Source organism: Thamnophis elegans, chromosome 2, assembly GCF_009769535.1.
Source record: "Thamnophis elegans isolate rThaEle1 chromosome 2, rThaEle1.pri, whole genome shotgun sequence".
Lineage (NCBI taxonomy): Eukaryota > Metazoa > Chordata > Lepidosauria > Squamata > Colubridae > Thamnophis > Thamnophis elegans.
The window spans coordinates 115,711,185-115,727,397 of record NC_045542.1 but is presented as its reverse complement, the minus strand read 5'-3'; the positions used below and the strand labels follow the sequence as shown (position 1 = coordinate 115,727,397).

The following is a 16,213-nucleotide window of genomic DNA, read 5'->3' as shown; positions in this document are numbered from 1 at the left end:
TAGCAATCTCTTGCAGATCTAAGCAGTTCCACAAGGATCTAGATTAATTTCTGCCAGGCAAATGGATAGGTCATTAGTTTGATTCATGGCCATTCCTTCCTTGCACACATTAAATCTGTGCAAAGGAAATGAGGAATTCTTTGGACTGGAACAAAATAGTATTCAGGATACATTATGCTACTCGTACAATAATGGTATTATGCTGTCCTAAAAATGTAAAAGTGAACATGTTTGTTCATTTGTCCACTTGGACAACCACTTAATAAGTGGTTAAGGCATTAGGATAGACCAGTGATGGCGGAACCTTTTAGCCACTGAGTGCCCAAACTGTCCGTGCGCACATACCCAAACTGAAAGGTGTGCACGAACATGCATGTGCATATGTGCAAGCATATATGTGCATGCAGACATGCCTGTACGCATGTGCAGCAGAGACCCAAAAACAGCTGGCCGGCGGGAGGCGGCCATCCCAACACTGTCAGCATGGTAAGAGGTAAGATCTTTTTCTTTTGTGAGTTTCTATTTCGTTGTTTGCAGGGAAACAGAAGCTCACGAAAGAAACGTCTTGGAGATCTGACCTGGGGCGATGGCGTGCATGCCAGAGAGGGCTTTGTGTGCCACCTCTAGCATGTGTGCCATAGGTTCACCATCATGGGAATAGACACTGGGAAACTATGAGAAGCACAGAGCCAATTGGGTGACTTTAGGCCAGTTACTCTCCTTCAGCCCAAAGAAGCAGGCAATGGCAAACTGCTTACAAAAATCTTGCCATAAAATTGTAAGGACTAGTCAAAGCTGTTGCCAGGAGTCAATAACTCAAACAATGACACACAAACTCACGTTCAGTAACAGGTCTTTTCTGAATTGATTTCTATACACTGTCTAAAATCAGTTTGCGCTGGATGGCCTAGAAATCCATTATATAAATAAATAAGCTGTCATCTTTAGCTATATATGATGCATCCAATATAACTCATCAATTTCGAAGAGTGGGTGGTTTTCTTGCTGCAATTCACACATTTTACACCTGCCAAATTGCTAGATTTTTTCAAGTTTAAATTTAGAATGATGGAAAACCACATGGAAAACAGCCTTATCTTCCAGACTCAAAAAATTATTGCTTTGCTATCACCAATTAGATTCTGATATGTTTTGAAGTGCAAGTTCAAAACACATCACATTTTTGCCTGGATATGCAATGTTTAAAAAACTCCACACAACATTTCCATGAGTTTTTGCATTCAGTTTTCTAATCAGTTTGGATTGTCCAGTAGGACATTGCTATTCCACACTCATTTTTACCCAGGCCATGCTGAATCTTTATATTGTTATTTCTGGATTAGAATTCTAACCGAATGGCAAACTGGCCCTTCACTATTTTTTCTTTTCCCATGATGAAATAAGTCTATGCTGAAGTCTCCATTCACAAAGAGAGCTACCCTCAAAATAAACCGTGCTTGTGTGAAACTTGTTACAAGGCTGGCTCTTCTTAAATTTTGCCATCCCACATTTCTGCTTAAAAAGAATTCTGTCACTAACTCCTATTTTTAGGTGGCTTAAAAATATAGCTACATGGTACTAACATACTTTTAAAAGGGACGAACATGAAAGGGAGAGTAAGAGGATGGCATGCATCTAAATAAGTAGCACTTATGTTTTCCTCTTGTTACCTGAAGGTCCAAATAAAAGCCTAAATCCACAATGGTGATGCATTAGGCTAGCCAGACGGTAGTATTGTAGAGGAATGTAGCCATTCATAAAGCAAACCCACAACAGCCTGCAAGACAGAAACACTCTAGAATGAGACAAGAACAAGAAAATGTTTTTCTCTATGGACTACATTTATTTGATTCTATGAAAATACAATTCCCTTTTAACATTCACAAGGAATTTGATTCTATGAAAATACAAGTCCCTTTCAACATTCACAAGGGATATATATATATAGGCTGTTTATTTTTGGATGGCACATGTATTGATTCTTTACTTGAAAGAAAGAAAATGGCAGAAGCTCCCTAGATGGACATGGTTGTCAAATAGATGCCCTATCCTAAGGGACGGTTTCAAATTTATTCCTGCATCCATTAGATTTATAGAGGTTATCCAAATGTTTCCAGTTTAAATTCAGGCTATTGCTACAGCAACAGTTGCAAAGCTCTTATTTACCCACTACGAAGAGCTGTGGCAGCATGCATGTTTTATTGAGATATTACAGCCCCAGTCCGTCAAAGGGTCTCAGTGGGAAACGGGGCAAAATCCACTTTGCAGAAGATCTGGAGGAATTAGATAAAGAGGACTTCTCCCATCTTGTGCATATTAAGGAGCAGCAGTAGCAGACATCAGGCTCAGGTAGCTTTTTGAACATGAAAAAGGTAAAGCCAGGCAGAACCAATTGCTACTAAGCTCAAGGCAAAAAACACCCGCAGGCTGATCGCGCACTGTGCGTTGCCACTTAACAGACACACAGTGCTCATATGTGCAGTGCCAGAGGCAAAAAAGCTAGCACATACCAGGAAAGAAGCAATATTTTTCAAAGAGGAGTCTAAGTCTTCACGGCGAGTCTAAGAAGCAGGCTATTTGAAGGATCTCTTGCTGCAGTGCCTGGACAATCAGTATTCTTGTCCTTGTTCGGCGTGCAAGAAACTCATACGTAAACACTACTGCATTAAGCATTTAAGACGAGCGGGCACTTGCTCGGATCGGGGTCACGAAGGGAGCTTGGCATGTTGAGCCCACATAGGTATACATGGATCAGAAAAATTGACTGGGTACGTTAGGAGAAACAAGTCGTTTCCCCCTCACTAGCACTGTGGCAACTTTGCACTAGATGTTGCAGACACAAAATTACCGAAGCATGTTGTTCAGATCATTGGCCTACTCTGTTTTGTAGCTAGCTGCAGGAGAACAAATGTGCGGAGAGACAGATAATTATGATGGAGACTTCTTGCTTTGAGATCCTAAGGACAGCATAAAGTTATTTAGCTCACCCTTGTCCTTTTTTTTAGTGCAAAGATCACCGGGGAGATAATAATAATATTCTCCTGCTTTCAGTAAAATCATGCCGATGGCGCTAACAAGCCAAATCCCCCTCTAATCTGTGAGGCCTTTCCCCACCCCGAGTCACAGACCTAGAAAGGTCTTTTTTTTTTAATGCACTTCACACTGGTGGGCATCTATGTGGAAACTTCCTTTGTTGGGCCTCTTAATGCTCCCTTGAAACTCCAGGGCTCACCTGTAGGTCTAATAAGGCAGGAGCTCTGGTGGGAAGAATGGGAAAGACATAGCCACAAGAGGTATTTCTATTCCATGCCATTTCTTTCCTTCGATCAATTAGCTGGCTCCGGGAGCTATCTCTGGAAACTCTTTATAAATCTCTTGGATGATCATTTTGTCCATCTGGCACTGCTGACTGTCTTCTGCTTCCACCATGATGCGCTGCAAGGTCCCCTGCAGGTCAGTTAAACGGTGTTTGTGCTGTAGGTATGGGGTAGTCCGCATGATGGCGTACATCAGAGACAGGTACTCCATCCGCAGCTGTAAGAGCAGAAGACAATTGGGGGGGGGGAATTGAGAAAGAGGATAAATCGGGGTGGGGGGAGCCTTCTGGAAAGGCAAATACTTTGGAAAGAGTCAATTCTTGTGAAGTCCCTCAGAAGCCATTAGAATAGACTTGAAAGAGTTCTTGTGCTGTTCTTGTTTTCATGCTCATCTAGGTAGGTTATCCCCCCCCCTCAAAGTAGTTTGTTTGGCTGGATACCCTGTTTCCCCAAAAATAAGACCTCCCCTAATAATAAGCCCAATCGTCTTTTGAGCGCATGGGCTAAAATAAGCCATCCTCTGAAAATAAGCCCTCCCCAAAAATATTGCAACACAGCAGCACCCATGAGGTGACCACACTCGCCCTCTCCTGCACCAAGACCTCTCCGAAAATAAAGACAAGTGCTTATTTCAGGGGTCAAAAGAAAATAAGACCCTGTCTTATTTTGGGGGAAACACGGTAGTTTTTTCATAATACTTATTTAAGCTGTGTGATAAAAAGGAATCTTTTTATAGCTTAAGTTATATTAAGATTTCCCATTGAAATCCTTCTCTCTCTTCAAAGGAAAAATATGTGGGCCCAGTGTCACCTCCCCATTCCCACCTAACTCCAGTTTTGGGGGCCAGCTGCAATCCTCATGATTCTCCTGTCATAATCATAGGGTGAACTCTCAAAACATAGCAGTTAATTGCTTGCATTGATTAGATTAGAAACGAAGACCTTAAAACATTTGAGCTGAATCTGTCAGTTAGAAGTACATTCTTCAAACACATTTTTTTTTAAAAAAAATATTCCAAATATTTTTATTTAGGATGCACTCTCTACCATGGAGAAACAGAGGACCAAACACGTCTGTACCCATTCAAGATTTGTTTTGCATGGGCTATGAAAAATTCATCATGACTTCATATTTCAGTGGTGACATCTTGAATTGGTTTTTGGAGGCAATGCAGAATCTATAGCATTAACATAATGTGCTTCTACATTACTACCAGAAAAGCTATCTCTGATACCCAGAAAGTGTAACCTTAGAATAAAATCGTAGGCAGCAATTCCAAGATATAAATAAAAAAAATGTTACTGGTAATTTCATATAAATTAAACATGTCATTGCAACCATCCTTGATTTTTACTCTGAAGTAAGAACAGAATACAATGTATAAGCACTGGTTAAATGCCCTTAAAGCTGCTTTATTATATAAATTTGCATTTTCTTTAAAAAATGTTTTGAAAAGGGAAGAAAAAAAAGAAAGAACAGTTCCCTTATAAGTTTAGCAAGAAATGTTATGACTTGTATCCCGATAATGCCTTCATTGAAAAAAGAAAAATCTTCTACTGGCACTGAAGGAGGCCTCCTTGTTCTTTTTAATCCCTCTATCTCAGCTCCATGGGAAAAGTTCAAGAACGGGAGCAAGCAATTTAAACTTCCTCTCCATGTGCAAAGTGGTCTTAATTTGAATCAGAATCCTGTGCATGTCACTTTAGGTAATTAGGCACATAATTAATGCAATTTGTAGCTCGACTATTACCTACCATAGAGATCTAATTTAATTTAAATCTAAATGAGATCTTATTAATCTATTCAACTCTGTAGATATGAGACTTACTGTACATGCTTTAGAACAGCCTCTGGCTCTCCAGATGTTCCTAACCCACAATCCATCCCCCCCCCCACTTCATCACTGATTGTGTTGACTAGGGCAGCTGCAATTGTTGTTTAGTGATATGCGAGACCATTGATTCCTCTCCTCATTCTATAGCATTAAGACCAGAGAAGAGAGAGAAGCTTCTAGTTCATATGTGCCCCAAACATTCATCTCGTAATGTTTTCCCTCTTGAGGAGAAAAATCTAGAACTATCTTTCCTCCTGTAGGTTTTACCTTTTCTCCAGGGGAGAGATCCGAAATCTGTCGCACAATTATGTCGATCATTACCATCATGTCTGTGTGGTAGAAGATGCTCGCAGTGTCCTTGCAAGCAAAGATGTCTTGAAGAAATTTCAACACAGAATGTGGAGGCTGGGGCTGATGTTTAAAGATGCACACAGGATCATCTGGTAAAAAAGACAGAACGGGGGATATTCTGTCATGTACTGCCATTTCTCATTTAGGTGAAAGGTAGTAATTTACTCCATATAACACGGTACAGGCATTACGGTAGCATTTGTTCAGACCAATCCAGCAAGGATTCGGGAAGGGTGTGTGTGCATGAATGATCAAATGCTTCCAAGCCACAGCTTACATTCCTTTATTAAAGAAAATTATTCGAGAGGAAACATTAAATAGAGTGAACTGACTCCATCTACAATGACAGCAGATGTATCAATAAAGCATACAATTTTATGTGCTTTTTAATTATCCAGGTTAATTGTCTGAAAGACAGTATTTCGGCTCATGAAACTCTTCGGATATTAAAATATTCTGGTGGAAGAAACTACGTTTACTCAAGTTTCTTCTTGTGCAACATCTTCTTTTTCCATCAAAATCTTCTTGAGATCATTGACAATTTCTGGGGTCTTTACTGATAGCCAGATGGTGGGATGAAAAAGGAGGGCTTTGTTGTTTGTAAGGCTAAGCTTTGGAGCAACTAAAGAAAATGTATTTGGGGTTGTCCTTGCTCCTTGTATTATGCTATAATGTGAACAATAAATACAGTTAATATATATTTAATAAGTGAAGTTAATAAACTATCATTTTATGTGGTTGGAGAGTCAAATTTTGGGCTATAAAGCCTGCCTTTATTTTCCATACTTCCTAGCACATAGATCAGGGGCATTAAACAAGTGCAGTGAGAATATAAGAGTTACAGGCAAGCCCAGGGTTTTCGTTTTTCCTGGATTTTGTTTTCATAGGCTTTTGTGTTCCCTCACAGGCATGGAGATCCTTTTATAATTTGTATTTTATTTTTCTCCAAAATGAAACCATAATCCAATTAATTCAGGATTATCTCTAAAGGATCTGCTGGTTTTGTGTCACTACCAAAACCCTTCTTGATTTGAAATTTATTTGGCTTTCTTTGCTATTTCTTTATATTGGTTTTTGGTAACATGACAGTGAAATGTGGAGAAGGTGCAGAACACACGATTGCTTTGTATACACTTAGGCAAAGAACTGAAGAGCCAGTTTAGTGCAGTGCTTAAGGCATCAGGCTAGAAAATTTGGAGACTGTGAGTTCTAGACCCATGATAGGCATGAAGTCAACTGTGTGACCTTGGGCCAGTCACTCTCTCTCAGCCTAAGAAGGTGGCAATAGCAAATCATCTTTGAAATCTTGCCAAGGCCTTGTCCAGGGAGTCACCAGGAATCAACCCTGATTCTAAAGTATACACACTTGAAATAATTTCTTTTAAATAATTTTAAATAGGTCATAGGATCCCTTAATTCAAATTTATAGTAATACAACGTATTTATAGGCTGTCAATCCTTGCCTTCCCTGTCAATAAAACTATATTCATAAACCTCTTTCTCCGATACCTAATTTTCTCCTGCCAGGGCCCTGAGCTTCCCCTCAAACCTGCCCTTCAATTCACACTTCTGAAACACTTTTCCATTTGAAGTATAAACTGGAGATGCCCTGAGTTTTCAATGTCAGTTCTAGAGTAAGATAATCATGTAGGGTACTTGAGTGTTTCACAGAACCTACTTTAGAACTACGGCTTCTTCTTTTTCCTACCTAAAATGATGGGAATCCACAGTACTGGTTTGGTGTAATTTTGGCCACTGAAATCTAATGTCAAAATTATCTTTTTCATTGAACAATATTTGTGCAAATGGACTACTAAATGTGTAAAATATATAAATGGGCAAAAAATGGTCACCTAGCCCTTCACCACAGTAAACCAGTCTATCTTTTAATATATGAACAGCTGTAACAGTTTTTCTGCTCTCTATATGGAGAAATATGAAATCAATGTACATATCCCATGATGTTAAAAACCAGGAATTCTTTTCTACTGGGGAAGCAGAACTTATCTCTAAAGAGGCGTCTATAGAAAATTTTAATTTGCTACTCAATATTCAGTGGATTCTTCAAAGAATGGACATTTGGCAATGAAATAAGTTAAAGCTCTGTTGAGTAATATAAAACTAAAACCAGCTCTTGGCTGGCAATATGAAAAGAACACAATTTTCATTTGGAAAAAAAAAACTTAAACCAGAAATAAAAGAACCTATTAATCTTCAAACAAAATAATTTGATTTAATTTTCCTTTGTTTCAAAATGAACACACACTTATCTCTGCACACACAAACAAATATAGGCTTTCTGCTCCTAAAGGCATTAAACTGCCCAGAGCTTTGTGAGGAAAGCATGGATATAATGGTATTAGGCTGTCTAGAAATAAGGATTCCCAGATTTTAAATGAAGTGCTTTTCTATAGGCTCGGTAGATTCAGGAGATTTAACACAGGGCTCACTGCTGGAAAAAGTAATCCGTGGTTAAACTAATTGAAAGATGGAAGGGGAGGACTTTTGAGGGGGAGGGTGGGGGAGAATTCCCTAAGAAGCCAGACTGTTGCTTTCTTGTGGCATACAAAGCATATATAGGGAAATAAATTAAGCTATCATGCTGCTTATATCCTGGACTGGAAAGTTTCACTCAGTGTGGAACATTATCTTCATTGGAAGTCAATGATCAAACTTGTCTGATAAAACTTACGAAGGAAGAAAACAGAATGTGGCTGATTTTCACAACCATTAGGAGTGGACGTTCATGAAGATAATGGTTCATGAAGATAATGGTTATATTAGGAACCATGATCTCAGTGTTGCTGGGTTGAACTCTACACGGACAAACAGTTTAGGAAGCTGTTTAATACCAGGTCATTTGAATGGAAACCAAGCCAACATTTCAGCAGGTCAGTGTCTCGAATGAAGATGCTGGACACATTCTCCTAACCCAGACCTTTTAAAAAGCAGAAACCTTCTGGAATTGAGAGGCTGTTTACCAATCTTCCTCTGCCTCTAGTTTCCTAGGTCAACTCTCCCATTAGTTCTGTCTCAAACTGGATAAATAATAAAACAGCAAGAGACCTTACCTCCACGATTCAGAAGCAGTAGCAGCTTCTCTGTAAATATTTTGATGTTAGAGTGCTTCTTCACAGTAACCATGATCACATTATGCTCTGGAACTAAGAAACAAGAAGAGGGTTTATTAGAGATATCTACTAACAAAATATCTAGATATCTGTTCTAGATAGCTAAAACACAGTACAGAAATCTAAACTACAAAAGCTTTGATAAATTAATGCAAAATACTTGGGTTTCATCACTGTTTTAATTTCAGAACAGGTTGGCTGTACAATCTTCATCAGGACTTACTCCAGACTTTTCGAATCTGAATGTGGTCCAGCCAGACTATTTAGAAATTATGGGAATTTTGCACCAATATATCCTTTAAAAATGATGTTTTGGCAAAGATTGGCTTATGCTATGGAATTGTACTCGGAGACTTCATGTATATTATGACAAGCAAGCTGAAATTTCTCTAACTTTCCAATCAGCAAATGGCATATAATTAACAAAAGAATCAAAGTTATTCCCACAAATATTTTTTTAAAAAACTGAGCTCATCTACTCTTTTTTATTGCAGCTGGTAAGAAGTATCTAGTAAGAGCTCAACCAATGCCCCACAGTGGTGACCCACTGGTATTGCTTTTCCCTTTGGAATCTATGTTATTGTGTCATACATCATGGTTTCCCACCGTATCCCAAAGAGAAAAGAATATTTCCCAAAGCTGCGTAGTTCTGCAGATGTGATTGGCTAATTTCTAATTAAGCCACATAAAATAATGAATAAAAGAGCAAAAAAAGTGGACTTGATCAGGTCACATGATTAATTCTGTGTCTCAGAAAAAAAACCTACATCCAAATACTAATGATGTTTTTCCTTGTCTACATGACAAGCTCCTGATTATAAGTGTTTTTTTTCTGCTTCCTCCATCAAAATGATGCAATGTGGGATGGCATCATTTATAAATGCATTAAGCAATTAAGATCTGACAGCTACCATGTGACAGTATAAGAACTTGCCAAATTGCTTGGAATTGAGAGGCAAGACGACATCACAGCGTATTGTGTGTCTTGCTTTTTGTTTTTAAAAAAAGCTTGCAATCACTACCAGCCAGAATAAGTTAAGCCGCTTCCCAAAAGGTTTTTAGCCTGGCCAGAATATGAAAGAGCAGGCATTCCAGAAGGAAGTACTATCCAATAGAGTATCTTTGTAAAAGAGACTCCAACGCTTCTACAGTTAATGAGATTCACAGGGCACAGCAAGGGATAAGCAGAAAATCTGCCACTCACTAAAAGGAGGAAGATGCCTGGTTAACTGCAGAATTACACTGGCAAGAATCCTGTGAAGTGCTCTCTCTCTTAAAGCAGAGGGTTACTGAAGTTTTAACCCATGCAACCCAGGCTTTTTACACACCAGCGGGACTGTGAAGTGGTATTACAAAATGGAAGGCGGTCCCGTTATAAGCAGAGCTGAAGTCTTATCTCACTATTACAACTCTTGAATTTCTATAGTTGCCAAATGACGGACCCACACTCTTTCCACACATGTTTCAATCACAGGGGAAAGCAGCAGAAGCAAGGGGACGTCTGATTCAAGATGAATCATTCCTATGGGTTGAGAATGAAATGAATGCACTGTAATACATTAATGAGGCTATTGTAGTACACGATAGCCTGTCAAAAGGCTAATTAAGAGGTGACATGAGGCTTATAAATAATCATGTGTGCAATTAAAATAGAAAATGCTTCTTCACCCTGCCCTCAAAATATTAGAATATAAATTTATTTCATGAGTGTTGGAGAGATTCAGACTAAAGATATGGTTCTTAATTTGCAATGTAGTTAACTGCAGGATGCGGTGGCTGCCACAGACTTTTAACGGATGCAGGCGAACTCATGAGGAATGCAGCTACCTAGTTATGATAGCTATGTCATCAAATGCCAGGATTAAAGGCAGTGTGCTTCTTGGGCTCCTTTTACTCGAAAAATTTGGTTTTAATTCCGAAGCCTGGGGTAGCTATCCATGTGCATCCTTTGCATGAGGAGAAAGTTTTAATGAGAAATTCCCTTAAGAAGCAATTTTATATCTCTGGATTAAAAAAATGTATCTTTGGGAGAAAAGAGATATTTAGGAATAGGAGAGGATGACAATAATAGTGTCTGGACTTTCTTTAGGTCTGAGTGGGGGAAAGACCAGATTCAGGCTCAATCCGGCCAAGACTGAGTGCTCTGGCTGTTTGGATCCCTTGGATCTGGGATTTTTTTTTAAACTTTTTGTCTTGGATGGGGTGGGGCTTCCCTATTCAAGACTAGTATGCAACTTGAGGCTCTTCGTGAAGTCACAGCTATTGCTTCAATAGCATTGCAAAGATGCAGTTTTACCTTTGTAGAAATAGGATTACATGGGAGAGGGTCTTTTAGGAAACAATTACAACCTTGGTCAACATTGAGACAATTTATCAGATGTTCTTGGGGCACTGTGCTGCCACACCAAGGTTAGCTGTTTAAGAATTGGCTGGTGAGTTCAGGAGAAAAGATTAGCCTTCTGAAGCATAGAACATACCTGACTCTACAACATGTGCAAATTGAGGCTGTTTTCAAGTTAGCATATGACAACGAAAAGAAGTTCTACATTAATTGAAACTCCAATATAATCTCAGTTGGGAGAAAACTTCTAGCACTGACCTGGAATGTGAAGATTAAAAGCCAGAAGAACATTAATGAACAGATCAGGTAGCTGGTCTGTGCTATCTGAGGGCAATCCATCTTCAATCACATGTAATAGGAACTGAATAAATTGGGAATTGAGATGCTCTGTGGAAAAAAAAAATAAAGGACAGAGATGTTGCATCTTTACATGGAAAGGATTAACTCTAACATGAGATGGGTGTTAGCCTTACTAGTTAAAACCAGCCAACCTTGAAGCTAGTTGGCACTTAAGGTGGTGAGATATGTGGGGGGAAATTCCAGTTTATTTGTAGACCTATACCATGAACTCAGATCTCTCGTGGAAGATTTCTAAAGTAGTGGATGGGGAGAACATAGTTTGGAGGGAAGAATGATATACTCTAGAGCAGAAGTCCCCAACCTGTGGGCCGTGGCCCACTACTGAGCCATGACCTATTCGTAACCAGACTGAATGACGGGCCGGTGCGTGTGCGTAACCCCACTCGTGTGAGCGGTAGACCAGCATGTGTACGCAGCCCTACTCACACAAGTGGCAAGCGGCAGCACTCGCAGCCCCACTTGTGCGAGCAGTGGGTGCCTGTACCCACTGTGCAACAAATGAAGCTGTGTGTGTGTGCGCCTGCCTCTCACACAAAACCATCTCCTCTTCCCACCTCACCAGGCCACCCAGCCTGGAAAGTTTGGGGAATGCTGCTCTAGAGGGAAGAGTAAACAGATATCTTGTTCACTAATTCCCATGCACAGTTGTAATTCCCAGTATCTGTTTTTCAATTTGAGAGGAAAAGGATGTAGGGAGATTGAAGGCTAAGTGAGTTTTACCACTGTCTGCCTGAAGGCTACATTCTAACCTTGTTACTCAAGGTTCAGCAAAGACTCCCACTCCAAAATTGAACCCTTCACCACTAACGAGCAGACTTCTTAAAAAACTATCTCTATGCCAGGGATAACTCTCTTCACCTACAACATCACAAACACATGTAAGCTTGTCCCACAATAGTTTGTCTAGTTACAGTTAAGTCTAAACATTAGCTACCCATCTTTGTTTGCTATATCTTTTATGAAAGCTCTATAGCTTATGGCAATAAGCTAATCTTACAAAAACCATTGTAGGATAACACCAAGATAAAGCAACAAAGTCAATAAAAGCAGAGGTCTTTGTTTGCTCTCTTATGTTCTCCAGCTTTCCACATGTTGCTCCAAAAATTCCAAGGGAATTGATATCTTCTTTAATGCTTCCCTGTTCCCTAAAGCTGCTATCTATTCTGCTAGACAAACAATAGTTTGAAGAAGCAGGGTTATCTGGATCCGTGCCTGGAAGATAAATTGGTGATTTATTGCTTTTTACTTGTTGGTGGTGGAAAAAAAAGTGCAATCCAGATACTGTATCAGTTTCTAGTTTCTAGTGGTCTTAAAAAACCTCTCTTATTTCTGTTTAGCAAGTTGCCCTACATTATAAGCCACCCTTTGTTCTTTCTAAAGTATCCCCCAAATCTACCAGGGCCTTTTTATATCTGTTCAATGCAGTTATAAATCTTTTTAGTTCTAATACAACATTAGACATTTATTTTATTTAGAGTTCTTCTGCACTGCTTAATAGCGTAGATTCCCCTGATGTTGTATATCAGAATGTTTATTAGATTGATAGATTAAAAGTAACACATATATTTAACATACAATGCAAAAAGTTTAAAGAACATTGGAATCTAGTCTATGGTCTGTTCTAGAATCCCTGAAGCCTAGCAATTAACCAATAGCTGTCACAACTTTGCATTGTTTCTGTTAAGGACTTAAATAATTTTATCCTACTTTGGGTACTTTCCCAATTAGTAAGAGAGATCTGGAAATAAGAGAGTTAAGAGTAAGAGAAATCTAGAAGTACACGAGTCCTATTAAGTGGCTACTTGCCATCTATTTCTCCCTATGTTGTAAATCATTCTCACCATAGTGATGGTATGGCAGAGGTTCTCCCATACAAAATATCATTGCCAGCACCAGTGCAGAGTAACACATCTTCTGATGGTCTACGGGGAGGAAAAAATCATTAATTCTAACAATATTGCCATGGTAGAGTATCATACATTCATAGTTTCAGAATTTACCATCTTTTCTGCTGCTTTACAGCCACAACTGAAAAGTATATGTAACAAATGCATTAAAAAAACCAAACCACATATGGACATTTTAAATTAGTACATATCTCAGTATGAGGAGATAGTGTATGCTAGCCCACAACAACCACAAAGAAGCCTTGAGTGTAAATGTTCTACAACAAATATCATTTTAGAGTTGGTATACAGCGTCTTCTCCTAATTTGGTTAAAGCTTCAAAGACATTTCTTTTGCTTATTGCACCACAGGTGTAGCTCCCTTCTGTTATATTAGGAAGCACTACTCATTCTATGAACTAGCAATGTCTCAGAGTGCTTGACACTAGCTTGTGCTATAAAAAAACCAATTATTGTGTGCCTTTTTCTGCCACTCTTCCCTTAAGCATTCAGTTGGCATATTTCTGTTTTGAACCACCCTTCCGAAAATCTGAAATCCAAAAACTGACAAGGCTGGTTAATCTGCAAGATAAGTAGACAGATTTATGACATGGCTAAGCACCTAGGTCATATTCTGCAAATACAGAATAATTAACTTCTTAGCTTCTTGTTGGCTGAGCAGAAATTGTGGCCAGTTGGATGGTTGCCTGTTTCCAGATGTATCTTAAAGCTTAAAACCTTATGAATTTATGCATAATCCCTTTATAAAGTTAGGTAGGATAGGTGGGGGAAGTTAATGCTCTGGACTGCATTCCTGGGGACAATATGTTTTATGGCACCAGGTGAAGACCTGGTCCTTTGAGAGGTGATTCTGAGCATTAGTTATGGGGTTTTATTTCATTCCTGATGACAAGAATCACATCCACCCACCACATTAGCATCCACTAACATGGACGTTGTAGCACGGTGACTGTTGTTGCCTATTTTCAAACCAACAGGCAGAAAAGCACAATATTTAAAAATACATAAAAGTTAAAAATAGATCTCCATATAAAGTGCATTTAATATAATACAAATATATCCTCTAGCTACAACTTAAGTGCCTTCCCTAAAACAAGGGAAAGATTTTCTCTGGGAAAGATCAGTCTAAGCAAATGTGAGTGGAAACCTTCTGAGATTCAGTAACATTCCAGGTGTGCAGTTTTGCTTCCCTTCCAAAGCACACATGGATCTCATGCATCAACCTGTCCCAGAGTCTCGTACTGCAGCATAATTTTCACTTGCAGCGTCTATACATGAATGCTCCACAGAATCCCAGCCGCTGGCTTTCCTGAATCTTAATTAGTTGGCATGTTCCAACAGAGGGTTATGTGAGAAATGCGGCATAAGAGGCACACGGCCACCACGAAACACACTTTATCCTACTTACAACTGATCTTCAAGCCATGCAGAAAACTATGAAGTTGGGGTATTATCTGCCATAATGAATAGTCATTTAAATAAGGACTGATGCTTAGGTTATCCATCATACAGGACAACTAGTATACATTTATTTGATATTAGAAAATTTTTTGTTCCTTTCTTATCCACTGTGTCATTTTATTTCACTGTGAGATGGCATGACTATCACTCTCCATCAGTGGGCACTACTAGTCACACAAACATATATTAATTGGAAATTAATTAGACTAACTGGATTTTGGGAAAATTGCAAAGAAGAGCAACTGAGTTGATTAAAAGGACACAAAAACATATCAAGAACAGTTGCAGAAATTGGGTATGGCTGGTCTACATAAAAGAAGAACTAGGGGTGATATGATAGCAGTATTCCAGTATTTGAGGGGCTGCCACAAACAAAGGGTCAAATTATTCTACAAAGCACCAGAGGGCAGGACTAGAAACAATAGTTGGAAACTAATCAAAGAGAGAAGCAACCTGGAATTAAGGAGAAGCTTCCTAACACCAAGGACAATTAACCAGTGAAACAGCTTGCCATCAGATGTCGTGGGTGCTTCATCACTGGAAATTTTAAAGAAAAGACTGGACAGTTATCTGTCTGAAATGGCATAGGGTCTCCTGCTTGAGCAGGGGGTTGGACTAGAAGACCTCCTAACTCCCTTCCAGCTCAATTCTGATTGATTGAATCAGGATTGGCAGGGCTGACTTAAGTCTCTTGAAAATGTGAAAAGGCGGCAGAGAGTTTCATCCTTTGGATGCATTCCCTTTGCTCCTTTATAAAAGAGAATAAAGAAATATGCTCTATAGCAGCATTTTTCAAGCTAGACAAATTTAAGATATGTGGGCCAGCTCCCAGAACACCCCAGCCCGCATGCTGCCTTGGGAACTCTGGAAGTTGAAGTCCACACGTTTTGAAGTTGCCAAGCTTGAAGATCACTGTAGATCATTCACCCACTCAGTACAGGATATGCAAGCCATTTTTAAATTGTGACTTACAGGCTGAGAGAAGGATTGGCCCAAAGCCACCAAGCCTGCTTTCAATCCTACAGTTGGACTAGAACTCACTGCTGCCTGATTTCTAGCCTGATGCCTTAACCACTTGACCAAACTGGCAACCAACTTTCTGGAAGACTGTATCATTGTTCCCCTCTCTGTTTGTGCTGAATTTGTTTTCCAGCTTTAGACCTACAGACATATAGTATCACTGTAACAGCTGAAACTATTTTTCAAAGGGAATGGATGACAACTGGCAGATGACAGGCCACATCTGGTTGTCCCTGACATGTTCTCCAAGTTATTCACCTTATGTTCATCTCTACAGGCAAATTACCTGTAGAGATGAAAAACCAGGAGTAACTTTGAATTCTACTCATTTACTCTCCTGGCAGAGGAATAAATGTAGGAGCCTTTGGGCAGTTAACAAAACATTGCCAGGATTTTTATGGAGTTTCAAGCTTTGTTGGGAATAAGCCAGGCCTCTTTGAACAAATATCCCATGCTACAAAAGGGCTAATCTTCTCCAATGTAGAGCTTCCT

General features: G+C 39.3%; 1 protein-coding gene across 1 annotated transcript in view; it reads right to left on the bottom strand.

Annotated features, from left to right (window-relative positions):
- Positions 1 to 1,820: 1,820 nt before the first annotated feature.
- The window catches only part of NCKIPSD (NCK interacting protein with SH3 domain), a 116,116-nt gene continuing 101,723 nt past the window's right edge, over positions 1,821 to 16,213 (bottom strand). The window contains exons 9-13 of the mRNA XM_032211309.1: positions 13,176 to 13,256; positions 11,233 to 11,361; positions 8,574 to 8,666; positions 5,419 to 5,591; positions 1,821 to 3,534 (exon numbers count right to left, since the gene is read on the bottom strand). Coding sequence (XP_032067200.1) covers positions 3,331 to 3,534; positions 5,419 to 5,591; positions 8,574 to 8,666; positions 11,233 to 11,361; positions 13,176 to 13,256 — 680 coding nt within the window. The 3' untranslated portion in view covers positions 1,821 to 3,330. The remainder of the gene's footprint in view (positions 3,535 to 5,418; positions 5,592 to 8,573; positions 8,667 to 11,232; positions 11,362 to 13,175; positions 13,257 to 16,213) is intronic.